We start from the raw sequence: 19,817 nt of genomic DNA on the forward strand, positions 1-19,817 counted from the left end.
TTTTTCTTTTCACAAAGCGTCTTTGATGGGAATGACACTGCACTTTTTGTTTTATTCTCGCGATACAGGTATATGTATCAGAAGCTCTTGGTCTACAGTATACTCTACAATATCCATACCATCCCTACAGCCCCCGCTATCCCCGCTGTCCCCAGCATCCCACCCCCGACGACCCCGACAGCAACCCCCACCACCGCCCCACTACTAGCCGTAATCTGCGTATTCTGACCAACTTCCAACGAATCCGGAATCTGCTGATCATCCACATCACTCCAATCAATCGAGCTTGTCGACGAGTTATCCCCTGAAGAGGAAGAAGGGCAGTCGTTTTTCAGGTGGTTGGCGAATGTTTCGGTTAGGGATTGGCCGCGGATGTTGGGGATTGTGTATTGCCTATAGTATTGGGGGAAGGAAAAGTGGGTTGGCGGTCAGCGGCCAAACCGCGTGTCCTATTTAGCAAGGGAAGCAGCACAACGTACGCAGCTTTAAACATCTCATACATACATCCCGTACATTCAGCCTGCGTGAAAACTGAGTCTTGGTACGTCTCGAGATTACTGCTCGATCCGGATACAAGGGCGTCAAAAAAGGTGTAAGAGTTGGCGGTGGTGGATGTGTTGAGTGTGCTAGGGAGACAGAGTTGAGATGTTCCGTTGCTATCGTTAGGACAAGATGTTATTAGGTAGACGGAGTGGGCGGGAAAGGAGAGAAACGCTGACGTACTAGTAAACCTGACAAGCCAACGTCCTATAACTCGACGAATAATTATCCAGCACCGCATCCAACACGCTCACCAATGTATTACTCGTATCACAAACCGCTGCCAACTGACTCTTGCCATCTTGCAAATCACGGCCACTGCACGTTGAGGAACATACCGTCCGTAGGTAAGTGTCGAGCTGGTCTGAGAAACCTTGCCCCCCGGAAGCGATGGAAGAAGAAGAAGAAGAAGAAGGGTTGGAGATGACGTTAGCGAGAGAGGTGAGGGCGAGGCATGAACCGAGCGAAGAGGTGGTCATGTTGACGAGGGTGATGAGACATGACATGGAAGAGATTTCGGCAGCTTGGAGGGTTTGGAGAAAGGCGACTTCGTCAGATGTCGTTGATGAGGAGGTGGAAGAAGAAGAAGAAGAGGAGGCGGAGGTGGTAGAGCTCGAGTCGCTGCCAAACAAACTGCCTAAAGAAGGGACGGCGAATAATAGGGGTACGAGGCAGTAGATACGCATGATTGAAAAGAAAAAAATATGAGATGGATGAAACAGGTCGCGAAACCGCTCTCGGAGCGTTTAGCTAGAAACAGAATAGATCGTATCAAGGCAGAAAAAGTTTAGGAGGATGTGAATGCAAAGGTCGAGGTTTACATCTCATCTTTGGTCCCTCCTCAATGAGGACAATAAATGGTTTGAAAATCGATTGGGAAAAAGGGTTGAAAGGATTGTCACAGACAAAGGATATCGAACAAATGGGAGGACATCTTGGCAAGGCGAGTTACAAGGTTGGCATTTTACCCTACTATTTAATAGCCATTTACAAATGTTATCAACTAGTCAGTATAACACTCCAGATACTAAGGACGATGCCATGTCATTCATACCGTGGCCAAGGGAGGAGATTTAACATCAAGTCGATACACTACGCCTGCAAACTTGGCCCGACGTAAAACGCGTAAAGGAAGTGGGAAAAAGATCGTAAAAAGAAACTAACATTTGAATGATTTCGTGGCAGAGGGAAAGAAAGAAAGGCTTATGCTACAAATGAATTGGAGTAATGGAGACTTGTGTTTGCGTTTGGTTTATTTGATCAAATTGTCGCCAGGAATCATATCTTTGCTTACGCTGCAAGGTTCCCGCAGGGAATCAGAAAACAAAAGGGGGTTGGAAGGAGAAGCTTTTATCGCTGCGCAGTTTGGGCTTGGGTGACGCTTCCCTTGGATCCAACAGACTGGGCACGAGCGATACGCTCTTCAGCCGCTTTGATTTGAGCTTCAAGCTCGGCAAGTTGGGACTCGAGACGTGGAAGCTGTGACCGACTGTTTAAAATCTCGTTTCAGCGCTTGCACGTTTTTTTTTGGAAACTCTCGCTCTCTAGGGAAAGAGAAAGAGACGCTTACCGCTTTTCAACTTTTTGTTCAAGATCTTTGACTGCCTCCTCACCTTGCCCATCACCATTCACTCCACTTGCCTTACTGACCATATCCCAATCGCTCTCTCCGTGCGAACCGCTTGACGCCGAAGTAGAAGGTTCCGTTGACCCATGCCCAGCGGCTACACCAGCATCAGAGCCGGGATCTTGCCGGTGAAGGTACGCAGGGGCAGGGGGACGTGAGACCGAGACGGGCATTACCTGAGTAGCGAGCTGGGACGCGTAGGCCGTCGGAGGGGTGCGGGGCTGGGGTCTGCCGACGACGGCTTCGAGGAGGCTGGAAGAGGAGCCGTTGGTCTGTGGCTGAAGGTACGGGAGGTTGAGCAGGTGGGGAGAGTGGGTGTGAGAACGAGGGTTGGACTGGGGTGTTTGGGGATAAGAGGAGTATGGCGAGGTCATGGTGGAAATACAACGGAACGCGTAGAGAAGAAGGAGGAAAGAAGAGTGGGAAAGGCGAGTTGAAGACACCGACGCGCTGGGCTCGTCACCCGGCAGGAGCACGCGTCAGCCTGCCAGCTGCATTCGTATGTACCACGGACAGATGCATGTACCAGGGATATGCGCTATGCATGCCGCGCTGCACGCGCCGTATGCCATGCATGCATGCATTGCACTCTCACCACTGTCGCACTCTCTGCATGTCTGGCTACCGGTCCGCTGTGTGACGTCCGTGGGAGAGTCAGGGGTGCGATCAGGACACCACACCCGCCAGGCCGAATCTCAGTGCGAGATGTATCTGTTGTGCGTGTTTATGTCGAACGCCGACTCTTGCGAACAGCTACATGGGCATCCATGACACCAGCCAGTGCGTCCTCACAGCCCGGCTCGTGCGATAACGTCACCCTCAATTCGCCCCTGGCTTCACGGCCTGCCACGCCCGAAGAAAGCGCCGCCCAGGGGGAAAATGGCGAGTGTCCGTCCGAACACCCGCCGTCTCTCGCGTCTCCCCAGCACCGCAGGCCCCAGCTGGACCGCGTCCTCAGCCGTTCCCCGTCCTCCAGTTCCCGCTCCTTCGATGTGCCCGACGGCCACGAACAGCACACACTCTCCTTTCAAGACACGTCGTCTCCATCGCTCCATGCTCTGGAACGCGAATATTTCCCGCCGATACTCGAGGGGAAAGCAACCGGTAATGGTATCGAAGCAGAGGACGGCGATCTCTCTGCGCCGTTCGAATCGATCCCTCTGTCTTCCACACCTCCGCGCGAGGCGCCCACCGCCCCGCTTCCCTCGTCTCCTCGCGAGATGCTGTCCCCAAAATCAGTGAAGAAGCGAAGATCATGGGGCGGGTTCGGCATGTCAAGCGATGGACACCAAACCGCCCGTGGCGAATTGCCCGAACATCCCGCACCCCATACTTCACAGAGCGCTGGGCCTCTTCAGCCCACACATGACAAACATAACGGGGAAGGACTGCCCGAGCGAGCGTCAACAGCTACACCTACACCACGACGAGCTGCTCCCCCACCTCATCCATTTCCCTGGCCTATCCCTACCTCTCCACCTCCGAGTTCTTCCAAACGTCTCTCTATCATTTCCAACGCCTCCAGCGGGACGCACGCAACACAGGCATCCCAGGGGTCTGCAACTGCCACTTGTCCACATGCCCCAGGACAGGGACAAGCACAAACGCATCAGCATGCCCCCGGGTTAGGCGTCAAGGGCGTGTCAACCTTTGAAAAAGTAATCTCCCATACCCGACCCTCCTGGCTCCCGCCTAAAGACCGCATCGAAGACGTCACCCACCTGCATCAATGGGAAGACATGATGCGCCACGCCCGGGAGCACGAAAAAGTCCTCGCGAAACAAGCAGAAATAAGACGGCTGGAGAAGGAGAAGCGGTTAGCGGCCGAAGCCCCGAAATGGGAGAAATTACTATCGGATGAAAAGGATTTTTCGGTGAAAAAGGTAAAGGAGAATGAAGCGTTGAGGAAATTGTGGTTTGAAGGCGTGCCGAGTCATTTGAGGGGGAAGGCGTGGAGTATGGCAGTAGGTAATCCGCTGGCCTTGTCCAAAGGTGTGTTCCCTTTTTCTTTATTTTATTTTCGTTGCTCACTCTCCCGCCAATGTAGATATATACAAAACATACCTCGCCCGTGCCCGTAAAGGTCTTGCTACCGGCCGTTTCCCACCGGATCTGTTGAAAACGATTGAAGGCGATATGGATAACACTCTCGTCACGCTCAAAGTTTTTACAAGAGGTTCTCCACTCAGAGATGATCTTAGGGAATTGATCTGTGCATGGCTCGTCTTTCGGTCAGATGAAGGGTTGGGATATGTAAGCTTTTTTTTGAGAGTCAAGAAAAAAAGAAAGTCTGACGGCCCGAACAGGCGCCCTACATAAACCTCCTCTGCGCCATGCTCCTCCTCGCTTCCCCACCCCCAACCGCCTTCCTCACCCTCCTCAACATCCTCTCCCGCCCCCTCCTCCGCGCATTCTTCACCCCGCTCTCCCCCGAAATCTCCGCGTACTACCGTATTCTCGAAAACCTCCAGGCGGACCGATACCCCAAAATCTACGCCAACTGCAAAGCCCTCGGCGTCGGCGTCCCCGAAAACTGGTTCCGCAGCCTACTAGTCGAGCAAGTCGGGTTCGAGTCTAGTTGCCGGTTATGGGACCAGATCATGTTGGACGGCGATGGGTTTGTGTTTCGAGCGGCTTTAGCGATCTTTGGGTACCTAGAGCCGAGGCTGTATTACCCTGATAAACAAGAGGTGTTGTCTGTGCTGGAGGGGCATAATCCGGCGTCGTTGGCGATTCTTCAGAGAGAGAGGGAGCGAGCGAGACTGAGGGGGGAGACGTTTGTGCAGGAAGGAATTGATGGGACGTTGAGTGCGTTTGGACTGGATGAAGGGAAATTGTTTGGGATGATTGAAGGTGATGGGTGGAGAGAAAAGGATTTTGAGAGGTTGGTCATGAGAGAGATGCCGGATTATTAATTTAGTAAAAAGTCTCATTCTGTTTTATTTTTGTTCGCTGCTTTTTTGGGTTGTATATAAACGTAAATACCTTGCATAATCTTGATTATTATCACCCTAGTGGACCATCTTCATCTATATACCGAATCGTTCATCTATTTTAGAAATGATAATTTTTTTTTGTTCTCTGTTCGTCCCTTTGAGTAACAAGGAGCTTTTGGCAGCAACGGGGTTGTTGTTGCATATTTATTAACGATATTCGACGACATTTTTTCTCCACATCCTTTGAGTAATGTTACCGACTTGTAATAGATAACGCATATACGTACGGTCGGTCCCTTGTCTCAACACCTCCTTACACCAAGTTGTGACAACACATGGGTTTGCAGCGCGATGAGATGTAAAAGAAAGCTCGTAAAACTGTTGCTTTCCGCATCTCTCAATCCTCTTCTTGATTCTGGGACGAAAACAATCATATTCAAAGAACACAGCAGCGCTGTCAGCAAGTAATCTTATAAACCCCTAACGCTGGACCTAACAAAGAAGAGATAAAAAAAAATGCCATCCCTTTTTACAGCCCTTTCCCTCTCTACCCTCGCCGGCCCACGGATCATCCCCCAAGTACCCACCTTGGCCGAACTCCAAAAACAAGCTGAATCCCTGGGGTCCTCTATATCCGAAAGTCTCCCTTCTTCTTTGCCTGCTTACTCAACTAGTTTCCAGTCCTCGTCATCTTTTCCATCTCTGTCAGGCGGCGGCGGGAATGGGAACGCAAAAGTAAAAGGAACATACACGGTGTTGAGGCCTGAAAAGACGGCTGTGTTGGGTAGGGATCCAGCTGGATTACCGCCCAGGTTGAATCCCAGTGTTTTCGAGGGGAAGAGCTGGTATACTCGTAAATTCTTGAGCGCAGGTTCCGGATTTATAGTAAATGGTCAATCCGCCGCTCCGCCATCATACACCGAATCAGACCCTCATCCCCATCATGACCAGTTGGTACCGCCAAACAAGCTGAAAAAGCAGTTTCCCCGATGGTTGAGGCTCCAGCAAAGTATTCCGGAGGAAGACGCCAAGCCGCGGATGGTCGGGAGCAAAGTATACGCGGAGACTGTGCATAGTGGGTAGTGTATACTTGCCATAAGAATTAGCTAATATGTTGCTAGGTGGTCAGCCAAGCATACATGAAATGCACAAAGAAGACATAAAGCCTGGTTTTTGGGAGTGGTCAGTAAAAGGGTTCCTCCATTCGAGCTTGACGTGATTGGTCGATAGGGTCGAGCTGATTCACCCAATAGGATGACGTGCCGAGCGTGTACGTGATAGATAATTGACGTCGGAACTCTGGTTACCTTTTAAACATTTGCCGTGTTCCGTCTTAACCGCATGCGCCTAGAAATCACACCGCTGCGAGCACGACTGTTGTAGAGTGTATTGTGATACATTTTATATCCATGGTACCGTGCATGTACATCCCACTCCCACATGCTGTCCTCCAAACCCTAAATGGTATGCAATGTGTATTATTAATCTAGCGGTAATACTGTGGCAAACTGTCAGTATAGGTTCACAGCAATGATGGGAAAAAAGTGAACATACGTGCTCAGACTGAAGGTTAGCAGCGATTTCCGCTTCAGCCCTATCACCATTCAACAAAAGCTTCTCCTTGTTGTACAACAACTCTTCTCGAGTTTCGGTAGAGAATTCCTGGTTTTGTGCTTTTTTTCACCTGTCAGCACAAAATCTCCTAATTTACTTTTGATAAATAACATACTCTCGACAATGGCGTCAACGGGGCACGCTTCTTGGCAGAAACCACAATAGATGCACTTTGTCATATCAATGTCTATTCTCAGAATTAGCACCCGTCTTGCGCAGTGAAAAGCAAAAAAAAATCGACATACCATATCGGGTAGTCCTCCTGGATCCATCTTCACGAGCCTCAGATTCAATGGTGATGGCCTGCGCCGGGCAGATAGCTTCACATAACTTGCACGCTGCCTCTCCATCAGTCCTTGTCCTATCGACACGGAACTTTTAAACCAACTTACCAATACACCTCTCCTCGCCATTGGGGTACCGTCTCAAAGCGTGTTCTCCTCTAAACCTCGCTGAAAGAGGTCCCTTCTCAAAGGGATACATGATAGTATACGGTGGTCTGAAGAATTGCTCGAGCACAACCCACATACCCCTCACAATCTCGGTCAAGAACAAGATCTGAGAGGCCTTGTCGATGGCAGAAGGGCCAGTAGAGTAGTCTGGGTATTTTTGAGCGCTGATGGCGTTCTGAGTGGCTGTGTCAAGCGGGTTGGGAGATTTGGGTGGGCCGGGGGTGACATGTTGAGGACCGGTATCCCTTGAGGGAGTTGCGAGGAGGCGGGGAGGGGTTGTGATTAAAGTGCGGGCAAAGGTGCGGGGCACGATGGGCTGCAGTGCTGGGCGGATGAGGGTGAGGTGGCGCATTGTGTGATGTATGTGGATGAAAGATGGAAAGAACAAGGATGAAATAGGGAGACGTGTTGAGAGGATAGCGGCGACGAACCACAATGCAGCTGGAGTGTCAGCAGAGCCGGCGTTTCCGACTGTGGCACTTCCCGCATCGTCCAATCACATTCACTCCATAACCCACACCCAATACATCTTGCTATATACTGCTATTCTGCTGTTAACTGCTACAACTTGGCCCGCGATGCATCCACCCCGCCCACCGCCTCGCACACAGCACGCATATCCCGCAATACTTGCACAATATTGTGCTTGAACCGCTGCGTAGACGTCTTCTCGCACGAGAATTTACTCTCAATCCCAAACTTGATCAAATGCGGGCCTGCCATGTCTAATCACATTGTCAACTCACGGCTCTTCATGTAACAGTCACAACACTCACAATTGATTCCATATCCATCAGGCCAAGCAGCTCCAAATCCTGTCGCTGTGAATTTCCCACCAGCGCTCAGTCCGCTTGTGGACAACTTCCACTCCTGGCTCTTTGCATACACTTCATCCTCAAACAATGGGTGGGTCTCGCCCGCCCGTAACTGGACTTTGAGGCCCATCAAATGACGATCATATCCATGCCCACTTGAGGATCTCTTAGTAAGCGCATTGTGCGCCTGACAAGCGCTGCTCAGAAGCCTGTATCTCTCTTCGGCGGTGCTTTCGGGATTGACCATGGCTTTGACGAATGCACGAGATTCGGATGTGAGCGAGCGAATGACATCGGTACGTCCGTGCAACATGGTACGTGTGGAGGCGGTTTCATAAGTTGCCGTAGGGTAACCTTGGTCAAGGAACCATGCAAGCTGGAGAGCTTGTTGGATATATGCGTCGGGTGCTTGCTTGGCTAACAGACTATTCAGCTTTGAAATATTAAACGGCAAGGCGGTACTCTCACCAATTTTCTTAATCCACTCTGAAGCGTATTCGCCCCACCACAGCTGACTCGCATCAGAGTCATCAATCAGCTTTTGATTCCTCTGCTTGACTTGCTCAATCTCCTGTAAGATGGCCTCGTCCACAGCCCAATCCAGCTTCTCCCACCCTTCACCACTCTTTCCCGTTGCTACCGGTACCGGCGCAGAAGACATGAATTGGGACCCGTCGACCGGCTTATCCAGCACATACTCGACCACGATACTAGGAATCAATGCGTCCACCGGGGAATGCTCGCCCATAATCCCCGCCCGGCCGTTTGTCTCTACCAACACACTAACAGCTTTATCGAACCATCTGTTCCTACCGCCATCTATGCCTGTGGCGCAGTTTCTCACTTGAGCGTCAACAGCCGGAAGCCGGAGAGGGTCGCCAGAGGGAGGAGGCACGGATGGGAGTGTGTAAGGGTCGAGTGAAAGGGCGAGAAGAGATGTTGAGAGAGAAGTCAGGGTAGAGCGATTCGAGGGTGAGAGGAGTAAAAGGTGCTCTCGGTTCTGCGTATACCATATCAGCTCAATCGTTCCCTACGAGATATGGTACGGCTCAGCCCACCTTGGTCCAGTTATCCCGATCGTCAGCACCCAATACACCAACCTCCACGGCCCTTTCCCCACGTTCTTTCCTTCGCTTAGCATCGTCCACTGCGGCTTGGAATCTCTTCTCAATCTCTCCAGCAGGGAGAGGTTCTGGCACGCCGTCAGCAGAGGAAGAAGGTGGGGAAAAAATGTCGATAGCGTAGTAGTAATCATCCACTAAAAGAGAGAGATGCGTTGAAAGTGGAGAAGGGGTCGAGAAAGCGTCGCAGTTGGGTAAAGGTATCCTCGAAAGGTTGAACATGCTATAAACCATGTTAATCGTTATCATAAACCAACAAGCCACAAAGAAACGACACACTTGGCATACTGGTTCATACAGAACTTGACTCCCTTGATCTCGTCCGGCTTGATTTCCTCTCTCTCCAATTTCGTCCTAAACTCTGCAAATCGCCTTGCGATCCAAGCCGCACGCCGAATTTGCCAGGGCGTAATCCACTCCTTCTTCACGACCTTTTCGTACTGCACAGGAGGATCGATTGAGCCTGACACGAGCCACTCTTTACCACCACCTTGACCGCCTGCCGGGACGTCCGTGAGAGGGCTAGGGTTGGGAACTTTGATAGTAGCAGTCTGAGCCCTCGTGGCATTGGATTCCTTGGTAGAAGAAGGTAGAGAAGGCGGAGGAGGGCTGAGCGGATCTTCGGCAAAGCATAACCACCAATTCGAGTTGACCAGCAGCGGAGCTCTCCAGGTATGGTAAGCGAGCGCGAGCCAGAGTGTATCATTTAGCCAGTTATTGGGGGATACATGATCAAGATCTTATCATTTCATTATTCAGCTGCAGCCTTTGATGTATTGAGATATTAGTACACACCTTTAAGACGTTCTTGCAAGACTCGACCCAATCCTCCAGTTGAAGCAAAGTCTTTAACATACAATTGTCGTTTCTCAACTTCGTTACTCAAACTAGCTTTATCATACTAAATAATCTCGTAAGCATACACATGTTCAGGAAACACACACATGGAGACAAGGGTCCGAAACATCACATGACACTCGCTATCACCCCAAAAAAAGAACGAAACAAGAGCCTACCTTTTCCTCCAGTAACGGTCCCAGGCTCTTAAGATACCCCTCCAGACTAGCTTCCAAGTCTGGTACAGGCAGCCTCGGGAGTTTGCTCTGGTTCTCAAAGGTTTTTGGCTGATTACTTCTATAAGTGGAAGCGGCAAACATTCTACGGGATACGTTTCTGGCGGTGATCGAGGCTGGGTGCGTGGGTGCTGATACTGTGAAGAGCGAGGTTGCGCGGAGAGTTCTAAGAGGGGTATGCACAGACTGAATGCGGTGGATGGAAGAAGGAATAATCATAGTAGCTGCAGTTAAAGATTATGAAGAGAAGAACATCTCTGAACTTAATGATTACATAGGATGAATACACATGGTCATTTGTTCTAAACCTAGCTTTTGGAAGGTGAACGGACGGATCGGAAAACTGAATACCCGAAATATAGGCGCGTTGTGTTCTCGTCTGAATCCGAAGCCGTGCCTAACAACGAACTTAGATGTCTGAGTCGTTGAGGAGGATTTTGATGTTCGCTCTACGTATCTTCTTTATCATCTACATTATTGAAAAGTTCTACAAGTTGATCTTTATGCCGGCGCCAAAAGGAGGGGCCTTTGATAATTTCTGTTTTCCAGAACTAACATCTCCGTTTTAAATTATCTCAGCTCACCATCCAAGGCGGACGACATACCGTCAAGGAAGGGAAACACTTATCCGCCAGAACTCTTGTTCGTTTATCAGTCATCTTTGGATGTTTCAAGCCCGAAGAGCCTTCAACCATGGATGATCTACTTCGGAATTTCTAGAGGATATCTTCTTCATACCAATGACTGGATCATCGGGAGGTAGGAATTACCTGTCTTTTGTAGTCAATACCAATTTGAACAGCAATGGAACAGCTTCTCAGGTGGTTGAGATGAGAGCATAGGATGGTAGCATAAATAACACCCCTTCCCTTCCCTCCTTGAGCCCACGAGAGGGGAGCTTCCATCATCATATATCTTTAACTATCATAGGCCCCCAGCGTCAGACCACGACTCTCGGTGCCTTCATTGTACCAGGCTCCAACATTGAATGAGGAAAGACTGAGGCATAACAGTCGAAGTAGATGAAATTAAGAGTGAAATGAGGGTTGTTCAAGATCAGTTAGTATGAGCTGGGAGCTGGAGCAAGCCTGGGGTAAAGATAATTATGAGGGACCACAGTGGTAGTGTTGTCATGCCAGGCAACATTAAGTAATTTTGTGGCCAGCCTACCTCCCCGCTGCAGGACGGCTTTCCGGCAAGAGTTGTTCAGTCGAAGAGTATGCATTGGCCAATGATTCGAAGAACCGGCTGACCTGTTGCGAAAAAAACCACATTGCAGGTTAGTTTCATTCTTGATTCTGGGCGGATTTGCTGCTTTGTTGTTGTTGACAACAAAATTACGTAACGAATTAAAGGAACATGGATCTTTAGCGGAGGAAGTTAAGCGTTCTGCACTGCGTAACCATTTGTTTTGCAGAGACGACATTCACCTTTATCCTTCTATTTACTGAGACTAGACAACAAGAGCATTCCCCGGAAACATCGGCAGGACATCGTTTTTCTTATCCTCAGAAGTATCCCCTTCACAACGACAATGGACGCGCCGACAGCCGACCCAATAGCGCATGCGAAGGAGGCAGAACAGGCTGTGAATGAGCTCGTAGAAATAAACACCACTGATGTCGTACAAGAGGTTATTTCAAAAAACCCAGAGACGGCTGAAGTCAGTTTTAACACCACGATCACCACAAACGAGGAAGTCACCGAACATGTGCAGGTCGAGGCCGGAGTTGTTTCGGTCGAAGGACCAGAAAGACCTTTAGAGCCTATAACGGGCTTTGAAAAGGAGCCCTCAGGAAATTTGGGGGAGGTTCTAGTGGATGGGGCGGAGGAAAATGATGTCGAAGATCCGGAAGGAGATGCTGAAGTTGAAGGTGACGGAGAGGAAGATGGGGAGGAAGGATCTGGCAGCGAGGATGAAGAAGAAGAGGAGGATGAAGAGGAAGAGGAAGATGAGAGTGACGGGGACGAAAGTGAGGATCTCGAAGGATCACCTGTAAGTTCTGTGCATCATAGCGTCTGCTAGCCAGATTCTCAAACACCCATACAGGAAATCATCGCCGTTGATGGTCCAAATGGCCCACCCCATTTCACCCTTCACCCTGTCGTGAAAACCGAGCCCACATCCCCCGGTCCTCTGCCTACCACCCTCCCAACCGAGCTTATTGAATCCCTCCCCACAGCAGGCGGCGCTGAAAACGTCCTGGTCCCCAAGAAGAAAAAACGTGCTCGTCTCCGTTCACCATCCGAGGACGAAGATCTGGCTCCTCCCCCGCCCCCTATGAAGACGATCCGACTGGAGAGGCCATTGGTGCAAAATGGTGAGACGATGGAATGGAATATCCTAGATGATGCTAGGGCAAATGGACTTTGCGTAGCGTGGGGAGTTGGAGTGGTAGATGATTTGCCTGGGTCAGTGCCTGGGACCATAACTCCTGGAGCGTCGGCAATGTCCGGACTAGCTGAGGAGGGTATGGAGGTTGATGGTTCGCCTATGGGGGGTCCATCAACTGGAGGAATTTTAGGGATAGGATTCGCTGACGATGATCCGGAAGAGATTGCGAGGAAGTTGGAGGAGAAATACGGGGATAAGAAGAAGACGAAGAAGGTATGTTGCGAGACGTTTCATTTGGCATATCTGACTGGGGCTGTAGAAGAAGAGGCCTACGGATTATGATTTGGAAGATCCCTTCATCGACGATTCGGAAATCATGATTGATGCTCCCACTCATTACGCCCGGCCGGCGAGGGAAGGCTTCTTTGTTCATTCCGGTCCGCTCCAACTGATGAAAGAGTACTTTTTTTTCTGACCCTCAATCGAGTTTCGCTGATCACTCTTTAATTAGATCTCCCGTGAAAAAGCGCAACGTCAACAACAAACCTAAATCTAATCAACCTAAAAGTAAAGGGGCATCCTCATCCCCTGAACCCAAAGCGCCTCGTACGTCGTTAGCTGCTTCACTCTTAGCTCGAATCCGTGCACGTGAAGGATTGCGAGATCCATCATCTCGGGATGATGCCCAGCACGAACCGGTTTCTGTAACTCCGAACTTGGACACAACTGGCGGAAATGATGGTGATGATAAAAACGATGGTGGGTTTCTGATATCGACTATGGGGCGGCATGTCATTAACGAAGCCTTAGCCTTGTGGCAATCTCTTTTCCAGCGAGACTTGGAAAAACAGCCTCCGGTTGATAGAATCATGTTCAGAACTGCCTCTCGTCATGACAAAGTATGTTTCATGATCATTTCTCCTTTGCTATAACTTTAGCGTTTATTGATGGGCCTATCCAGTATCTTCCGCCTTATCCTGCCGTCCCTCAAGAAGTTGCTCGAGCCTTGTTGGCTCTCCGTTTAGAGTCTCTCGAATGTATGCTAATCAACAATCTGCCACGTTTTACATTGCCCGAGGCTGACAAGGATATAGATGATTGGGACCATGCCAACCGATCGAAATTCCCAGAACATCTCAAGCCTTCCCTTAAGCGTGCTAGTACAATAGCATACCAACACGATGTGTTTGATATCTTCGATCGTACATCGGAAGATAAAGGCTTTGCGATATGTCTGCAGAGTGTCTATCCTTATAATGTGTTCACACTTCGAGTACGTTCAAATCTTGTTTCTTGGCTTGCTTATTCGGCCCTTTAATTTATTGGGCTCTTCAATTTCCCGAGAAGGATGACTGACAAATATACATAGAAACTCGTGACAAAATTGATTTACGAAGGGTATCTCAAGTGGCTTCAAGAGTGCGAGGATGAAGGCATCAGACAATTCAAAGAAGAGATAGACAAGGATAGTGCGATGTGGATTGAGAAATACGAGGCTAGCAAACGGGATTGGGAAGTTGAAGTTGCAGCTTGGGGTAAGTATCTTTCGTCTTTCGCGAGCTGTAGGCTTCTTATTGACGAGTCGCAGACGAAAAACACCCTTTTGGTTCACATACCTCGCCACCTCCTATTGACGTTACAGACCCATCAAGCAGTGCCCAGCCTGCATCAAAACCCGAGGATATCCGGCCCACTGAACCCCAGAGACGATTCATTTGGACTTCAGAGATGCGTGATATATTTTGGCAGCTGATTGAGAACTTGCGTGTGACTACGGAATTGATCAAGAAGGGAGCGTACGTATAATGCTCACTTTGAAGATTAAGCCATGATTGGAGCAATGGAATGGGAGCTAAATTGATCATTTGTAGAGATTGGCATGCCGTCGGAGCGAAGAACGGGAAAGAATGGACAGAACAAGGGTTGAAGAGCCGGTTGTATAAGAAGATCGTGGACAGTTTCCCTGAGGGATACATGAACAACAACATCATATCACGTGAACGTACGTTTATTCATCAAACAACTGTGGTGTTTACCAAGAGAGAAGTTGAACTAACGACTTTTTCTTGTCTATAGTGACCAAATTGAAGAAGAGGAAGGAGGAAGCACAGAAGAAGTCAGACGATACGAGGAAGCCAGCGGTCTCAAAAGAGGAGGAAACCGAAGGTGTCAAGTCAGAGAATGTTAGCAAGGATTAGGGAAGATTAATCCAATTTATCGGGGCGGTCCAAGAGACGGACGATATGTAACTGTACAACTAATGCATGTTCGATTATACTTAAGGTTCTGAAGATCATCATTCAAGACAACTATGTCCTAACGACAGCGTCCTTGCGTTGTCTGAAGACGGTGCCTTTAGTCGATTGATCAACGGCAAATAGTGATGCTACCTTCGGTACTGAAAGATACAGCGGAATAGCATGGGGTAATAGTATATACATCAAAGAATTGTCGTGAGAGTCGAGTAACTCCTGCAGTGAACAAGTCAGCGCTGAATACATTGCAAGGAAATAAAAGAGCCACCCACGATATAACAAGTACAAGAGCCTGAATGAGCGCCCATAGAAAGGGTACCCATCTACTCAACGATTAGTTGCACCATAACATCAGGACATACAGCACCACTCACGTCGACATGCTGAAACCTCCTGCTGAATAGACTGCTGCTAATGCAAACCCAATAATAGTGCTGCTGATGATAGAGACTATCCCAGCAACAACTGCCATTACAATCGGTAGCAGTATAACTGGCCAAAATGGGGGCTTTTTCCTTTTGGGCCTTTCAAACGGCCGAGGATGTTTGACTAAGGGAGTGGAAGATGATGTCGCTGACGCGCCTGTATTGGGGGAAGTGGTGCGATAGGGCGGTGTTTCGTTGCTTCTGGAATCATGTGGTTTCGGGGCAGGAGATAGAGGATCAGGGGAGCGGAATACTGTCAGGGATAATAAGAGGGTAAAGGAGGCCATGAGAGCACAAATCAGAAAAAGCGAGCAGACGAGAAGTATAGTCCAGTATAATGTGAAGCGCCAAATAGCTGCAACGAATGTTAGTTCAGATAGATTCGCAGAATATTTTGATAAGCGAACCTTCAGCTTCATATAAGAAGATGCCTCGCTGTTCCACAGTCGAATCTAAAGTTGGGAGGTAGAGCGACGGCCATGGAGGTGTCGTATACCCATCAGGGACTGATATGACCTGAAATTGTACTTCAACACCCTGTGACAATGGAGGATTATCTTTAGTAACAACTTACGCCTTTACCTTCAGTAGGATCCAGTGCTGATGATAGACCGTTACCCATCTTCCTGTCGAAATTTAGATGTTGACAACCAATGCCCTGTTCTGACCAGCAGATCCTCTACAGAAAACTTTTGAGATCTTTTTGGGATACTTCGGCTATATCTACAGGCGCATGATAGATTACAGGAAGGCTGCAGAAATGGACCTCGCTCTCAAAGGGCGCATTGATATAGTGTAATGTTGGACTGAGATATTCTTGTGGGGAAGAAGGATGAGGAGAACATGACAGTAGTAATTGGGATCACCAAGCAAATAATTAACCTTCAGCATTCGGGCTAATCCGAATACAAATGCATCACAAACGCCTTTGCGGCGACTAAGCTCATTTGTGCAATTAGATTACAAATTGTAACGACTCGAAGTCGAGCGCGACTTGAAAAATGTTGCATTTGTTTACAATTGCGTGAAAACGACGTTGTTCTTTCTCGTCTTACCACGCCTGATTCAAAAACTATAGAAAAGGACTCTCAAAAGTTCGAGGAACATTGTTAACTTTATCTCACCACAACAGGACCAAGCATCATGTCCGCAATCTCTCGCCCTATCACTTCCCGCTTATGGAACCGCTATACTACCGCTATGCGTGAACGACCCCTGCGCACGAAAATGGTTCAGAGTGGTGTTTTCTTCATAACAGCCGATATTGTGGCACAGTTAGGTATTGAAGGGAGGAGTTTAAGGAGGGCTATCTCGGGGGAGGAGGGTGATGAGGTATATGAAGTAGGTCACAATGGTAACGTATTTGGTTCGGGCCATTAACGATCGAATTTAGCCTTTAAGAACGGCCAGACTTGCTTCCTGTAAATTTCTTTCAGTTAGCCATGTAACTGGGTACTGATGCTAACTTCATCAGATGGGACCATTATTTTCGCCCCTCTTGCTCATATGTGGCTCAGCACACTAGAAAAAATCAGTCTTTCCAGTCGCTGGACAAGTGAGTGCCTTATCTGCTTTTCTCGAGGAGCGCGGTTTACTTATCTACTTTCAAGCCCTTGCTTCCAAATTAGTATTGGATATGACCGTGTGGAGTCCCTGTGTTACTTTCATGTTTCCAACTTCACTTGGTCTCTTAGAAGGGAAAAACATTAAGGAGATCCGTCATAAAGTAGCTATGGTATGTTCCCCACAAGTTGTTCTTCACTTGCAATGTCTTATATTATCTTCATACAGGGCTGGTTCCCGACGTGGCAGAAGGCCGTATGCGTCTTTGGTCCTACCCAGATTCTCAATTTCACCCTTGTTCCAGCCCAACATCGTCTTCTATTCGTCCAATCTGTTGGCATGTGCTGGAATATCTTCCTTTCATGGCAGAACAATAGAAACAACAAGGTCCTCGCTGCTGCCACCTTAAAGCTTGCTGAAGCTCGTGTTCATGCGTTAGAAATTGAGAACGAGGAACATCCGGAAGAGATGGAAGTCGAGCAAGCGGAGAAAGAAGTGGAGAAAGCGCAAGCGGCGGTCAAAAGGGCCGAGGAGAAGAAGGAAAGGATGCGAAAGGAAGGTGGGGAGGCGGGTGTTGGCGTCAGAATGGGATGGTCATAGGCGGCTTGTGCTTCTCTGTTCTCATCAACGTTGCTTAATCTTCGCTGACTGTATTGGTAGAACTTTAGATGTTCCTAGACATTAGATCTCTCTTGGTCATAGACTGTATCACGTGTTTGTTGTAGCTATCACGAGTTATAGAATGCTACAGTGTATGACCATCATCATGCTTATCCTGTATCTCCTCCATCGTTTTCTGCCCTTGGAATGGAAACGGTGATATAATCGGAGGATATGAGCCCACTAGGCTAAGTCTCCGCTCGGTATTCGGCGGCACGAGCTGTTCGCGAATCCTCTTCGGTCTCTCAGTCGTAAGTGGCGGTGGTATAGGGGTTGCACTCTTCCTCTTGGCTTCGTTTTCCTTTACGACATCGGCGAGATATGTGATTTTGCTAGTGCAATGTTCTGTACTGAACCGTTCACTTCCCATCGGACTTACTTGGATTGTCAAGGAAGGACCAGGAGATGGGTGAAGGCGCCCAGTAGCAGAAGCAGATTGAACAGTTAAATGAGAAGCTGAAGCCATATCTGGTTGTGGGGGAATGGTAATTTTAGAAGGCTCGGGTCGAGGAGCCTTGATGATTGCTGCTTTGGCCGTAGTAGCCTTGGACGGGAATCCCTTCCAGGCCTCAAACAGACCGGGTGTTGGACCAGACTCGTACTGATCCTCAGATGCTGTGGCGCTATCCAGATTAATCCTATCTGTCTCCGGTGATATCGCCAGAGGCGCCGACTTCATAGCCAACATAGAGACGGAGGTCGTAAGTCCGGCAGTGGGCGCCGTAATAAGATTGTGCGGTCCACTCGCTTTCCTTTGCAGAGTGGCGGATGCAAGCTTGAGAGAGTCGGGTCGTTGTCGTTTTTGATGATCCTTCTTGTGAGAGCAAAGTGGAGCTTGGATAGTAAGTATATGAGGTATTGGGGGAATGATGGATCCGTGAGGAACTGTAGCATTGGCACTCAGTTCTGCAGGACTGACCGGATGAGCAGATGGCCATTCCTGGTAGGTATTTCTCTTATCGAGTCGATCGCTTTTAAATGAAGGTTGACGGGAAATCGATGGTCGTCCGTCAGAAGATGATGCCGTTTTCTTGACTGGTAACCCAGATGAATCGATACTTGCGGCGTTGATCTGTATCAATTCCTCTTTCCCCCCAGCACTAATCTTTCTCAGGGGCAACTTATCATTCCCCTTCTTATCCGACAGTCCCCCAGATAACACAGATGGTCGTCGATCTCCTACAGCGATAACACCTTCAGCGATTGAGTTTGCCTTTACACCTTGGCATCCTAGCAAGTTCGGATTCAAAGTAGAAGCATGCGATGCACGATGCCCACCACCAAAGGCCAAAACTTCGGAAGAGGCCTTTGCTGGTTTTTGAATTTGGATTGACATTGTGGATGTGACAGACTGTACCCGGGTAACAACGTCTGGGAGGTAGGGATTGCGGCTCAGCTTCCTCACATTGATAATCCTGTCCAAAAAGTGAGGTTGAGATATGTTACCTCGTTCATCAGCATTTCCCGTTTGAACATTGGTATTTCTCAAAGAAGGAATCTCATTGTCAACGCTGACCATCAAACCATTTTCCTGATCATGTTGTTGATGATATCTATACCAAAGATGACAACGGGGCAAGACAAATTCCCGAACTGTAGGGTTCCACACCTGGTCTTCCGGTCTGAAAGCGTGTTTTCGATATGGTGACAAATAATGGCGATAGAGAAATACGGCGATGAACAAAAGAGAGAAGAACAAGACAGGGGATATAACCGCGACTTACGTATTTTAGTCAGCATCACGCTCGTCCCGGGGTTATGCCACTTACGAGCTATCTTGACAGCATCCGGGAGACTCATCTGAAACCAAAGATGACAGGATGAAATATCTGAAAGAGATGGATAATTAAGATGGTATCGAAGTGGGTATACGGGCTTCGTTTTGATGTTATTTGGAAGTCCCGAACAGCTTTACCAACCAGTGTAATACCTCATCTTCTGTCATGTCTATAGGTTACTTGAGTGCTTCCAATCATCCATGATACGTTGTATTGTAACATTGCATGGGATTGATAAAACTGAAAGGATGGTTTCAATGGAGCGAGACAGCGCAAGGATAAGGCCAGAAGAAAAGTCATGTGAGAGAAAGGATCGCCCAGTGATTTGTTAAGTCATTACGCTGGATATTGCGTAGTCAGAGAATGTATAAGACTGGGGCTTGCAAATTCTTTGAACGAATGAAGAATAAAGTCCGTGTTATGTGCGTGAGAGATGCAAATAATTATAGCCAGAGGAGAAGAAGCGAAAAGATCAGGTCTATTAATTACCGTGTTCTTTGTGAAGTCAAACATGGAAGCAAAAAGAATGAAGTCGACAGGGATTGAACCTGCGACCGGCGGATGCTTCCAATAATTGGAATCCGATATTCTACCACTGAACTACGACTCCATTTGTTGAAAGA

At 48.6% G+C, this 19,817-nt stretch overlaps 10 protein-coding genes and 2 non-coding genes; 5 read left to right on the forward strand and 7 right to left on the reverse strand.

The window, feature by feature from the left end:
• Positions 1-46: 46 nt before the first annotated feature.
• Positions 47-1,355, forward strand: CNAG_12359. The gene is made up of 2 exons (XR_001045618.1): positions 47-541; positions 740-1,355. It is a non-coding gene; the product is annotated as a hypothetical RNA (non-coding RNA).
• On the reverse strand, positions 48-1,298 carry CNAG_05037 (hypothetical protein). The gene is made up of 3 exons (XM_012193082.1): positions 724-1,298; positions 480-656; positions 48-393 (listed from the first exon to the last, which is right to left on the reverse strand). Exons 1-3 carry the CDS (start codon positions 1,224-1,226, stop codon positions 105-107), a joined length of 969 nt encoding a protein of 322 aa, XP_012048472.1. The 5' UTR covers positions 1,227-1,298; the 3' UTR covers positions 48-104.
• CNAG_05038 (hypothetical protein) lies at positions 1,350-2,571 on the reverse strand. XM_012193289.1 has 2 exons: positions 2,111-2,571; positions 1,350-2,029 (listed from the first exon to the last, which is right to left on the reverse strand). Exons 1-2 carry the CDS (start codon positions 2,539-2,541, stop codon positions 1,891-1,893), a joined length of 570 nt encoding a protein of 189 aa, XP_012048679.1. The 5' UTR covers positions 2,542-2,571; the 3' UTR covers positions 1,350-1,890.
• Positions 2,572-2,877: 306 nt separating this feature from the next.
• Positions 2,878-5,420, forward strand: CNAG_05039 (hypothetical protein). XM_012193290.1 has 3 exons: positions 2,878-4,159; positions 4,215-4,420; positions 4,474-5,420. Exons 1-3 carry the CDS (start codon positions 2,935-2,937, stop codon positions 5,080-5,082), a joined length of 2,040 nt encoding a protein of 679 aa, XP_012048680.1. The 5' UTR covers positions 2,878-2,934; the 3' UTR covers positions 5,083-5,420.
• CNAG_05041 (NADH-ubiquinone oxidoreductase subunit 8) lies at positions 5,267-7,563 on the reverse strand. XM_012193291.1 has 6 exons: positions 7,110-7,563; positions 6,963-7,055; positions 6,833-6,904; positions 6,658-6,776; positions 5,391-6,601; positions 5,267-5,344 (listed from the first exon to the last, which is right to left on the reverse strand). Exons 1-5 carry the CDS (start codon positions 7,519-7,521, stop codon positions 6,590-6,592), a joined length of 708 nt encoding a protein of 235 aa, XP_012048681.1. The 5' UTR covers positions 7,522-7,563; the 3' UTR covers positions 5,267-5,344; positions 5,391-6,589.
• On the forward strand, positions 5,443-6,725 carry CNAG_05040 (hypothetical protein). The gene is made up of 4 exons (XM_012193083.1): positions 5,443-6,178; positions 6,225-6,285; positions 6,357-6,613; positions 6,678-6,725. Exons 1-3 carry the CDS (start codon positions 5,620-5,622, stop codon positions 6,379-6,381), a joined length of 645 nt encoding a protein of 214 aa, XP_012048473.1. The 5' UTR covers positions 5,443-5,619; the 3' UTR covers positions 6,382-6,613; positions 6,678-6,725.
• A 112-nt stretch (positions 7,564-7,675) lies between the features above and the next one.
• CNAG_05042 (carnitine acetyltransferase) lies at positions 7,676-10,451 on the reverse strand. Its single transcript, XM_012193292.1, has 7 exons — positions 10,122-10,451; positions 9,901-10,006; positions 9,385-9,844; positions 9,043-9,328; positions 8,453-8,984; positions 7,946-8,401; positions 7,676-7,894 (listed from the first exon to the last, which is right to left on the reverse strand). Exons 1-7 carry the CDS (start codon positions 10,395-10,397, stop codon positions 7,731-7,733), a joined length of 2,280 nt encoding a protein of 759 aa, XP_012048682.1. The 5' UTR covers positions 10,398-10,451; the 3' UTR covers positions 7,676-7,730.
• A 1,131-nt stretch (positions 10,452-11,582) lies between these two features.
• On the forward strand, positions 11,583-14,795 carry CNAG_05043 (hypothetical protein). XM_012193293.1 has 11 exons: positions 11,583-12,174; positions 12,229-12,786; positions 12,833-12,972; positions 13,025-13,272; positions 13,324-13,412; positions 13,475-13,550; positions 13,608-13,786; positions 13,883-14,048; positions 14,102-14,309; positions 14,385-14,515; positions 14,590-14,795. Exons 1-11 carry the CDS (start codon positions 11,713-11,715, stop codon positions 14,709-14,711), a joined length of 2,379 nt encoding a protein of 792 aa, XP_012048683.1. The 5' UTR covers positions 11,583-11,712; the 3' UTR covers positions 14,712-14,795.
• Positions 14,756-16,068, reverse strand: CNAG_05044 (hypothetical protein). XM_012193294.1 has 5 exons: positions 15,768-16,068; positions 15,601-15,709; positions 15,143-15,548; positions 15,041-15,091; positions 14,756-14,984 (listed from the first exon to the last, which is right to left on the reverse strand). Exons 1-5 carry the CDS (start codon positions 15,813-15,815, stop codon positions 14,954-14,956), a joined length of 645 nt encoding a protein of 214 aa, XP_012048684.1. The 5' UTR covers positions 15,816-16,068; the 3' UTR covers positions 14,756-14,953.
• Positions 16,069-16,224: 156 nt separating this feature from the next.
• Positions 16,225-17,731, forward strand: CNAG_05045 (hypothetical protein). XM_012193295.1 has 5 exons: positions 16,225-16,534; positions 16,587-16,614; positions 16,668-16,748; positions 16,804-16,928; positions 16,985-17,731. The coding sequence occupies exons 1-5, from the start codon at positions 16,337-16,339 to the stop codon at positions 17,354-17,356; spliced, it is 804 nt and encodes a 267-aa protein (XP_012048685.1). The 5' UTR covers positions 16,225-16,336; the 3' UTR covers positions 17,357-17,731.
• Positions 17,167-19,726, reverse strand: CNAG_05046 (hypothetical protein). Its single transcript, XM_012193296.1, has 2 exons — positions 19,186-19,726; positions 17,167-19,135 (listed from the first exon to the last, which is right to left on the reverse strand). Exons 1-2 carry the CDS (start codon positions 19,214-19,216, stop codon positions 17,502-17,504), a joined length of 1,665 nt encoding a protein of 554 aa, XP_012048686.1. The 5' UTR covers positions 19,217-19,726; the 3' UTR covers positions 17,167-17,501.
• CNAG_10036 lies at positions 19,722-19,804 on the reverse strand. The gene has a single exon. It is a non-coding gene; the product is annotated as a tRNA-Trp (tRNA).
• Positions 19,805-19,817: the final 13 nt, after the last annotated feature.

Source organism: Cryptococcus neoformans, chromosome 4 (assembly GCF_000149245.1).
Source record: "Cryptococcus neoformans var. grubii H99 chromosome 4, complete sequence".
In the NCBI taxonomy this organism is placed as follows: Eukaryota; Fungi; Basidiomycota; class Tremellomycetes; order Tremellales; family Cryptococcaceae; genus Cryptococcus; species Cryptococcus neoformans.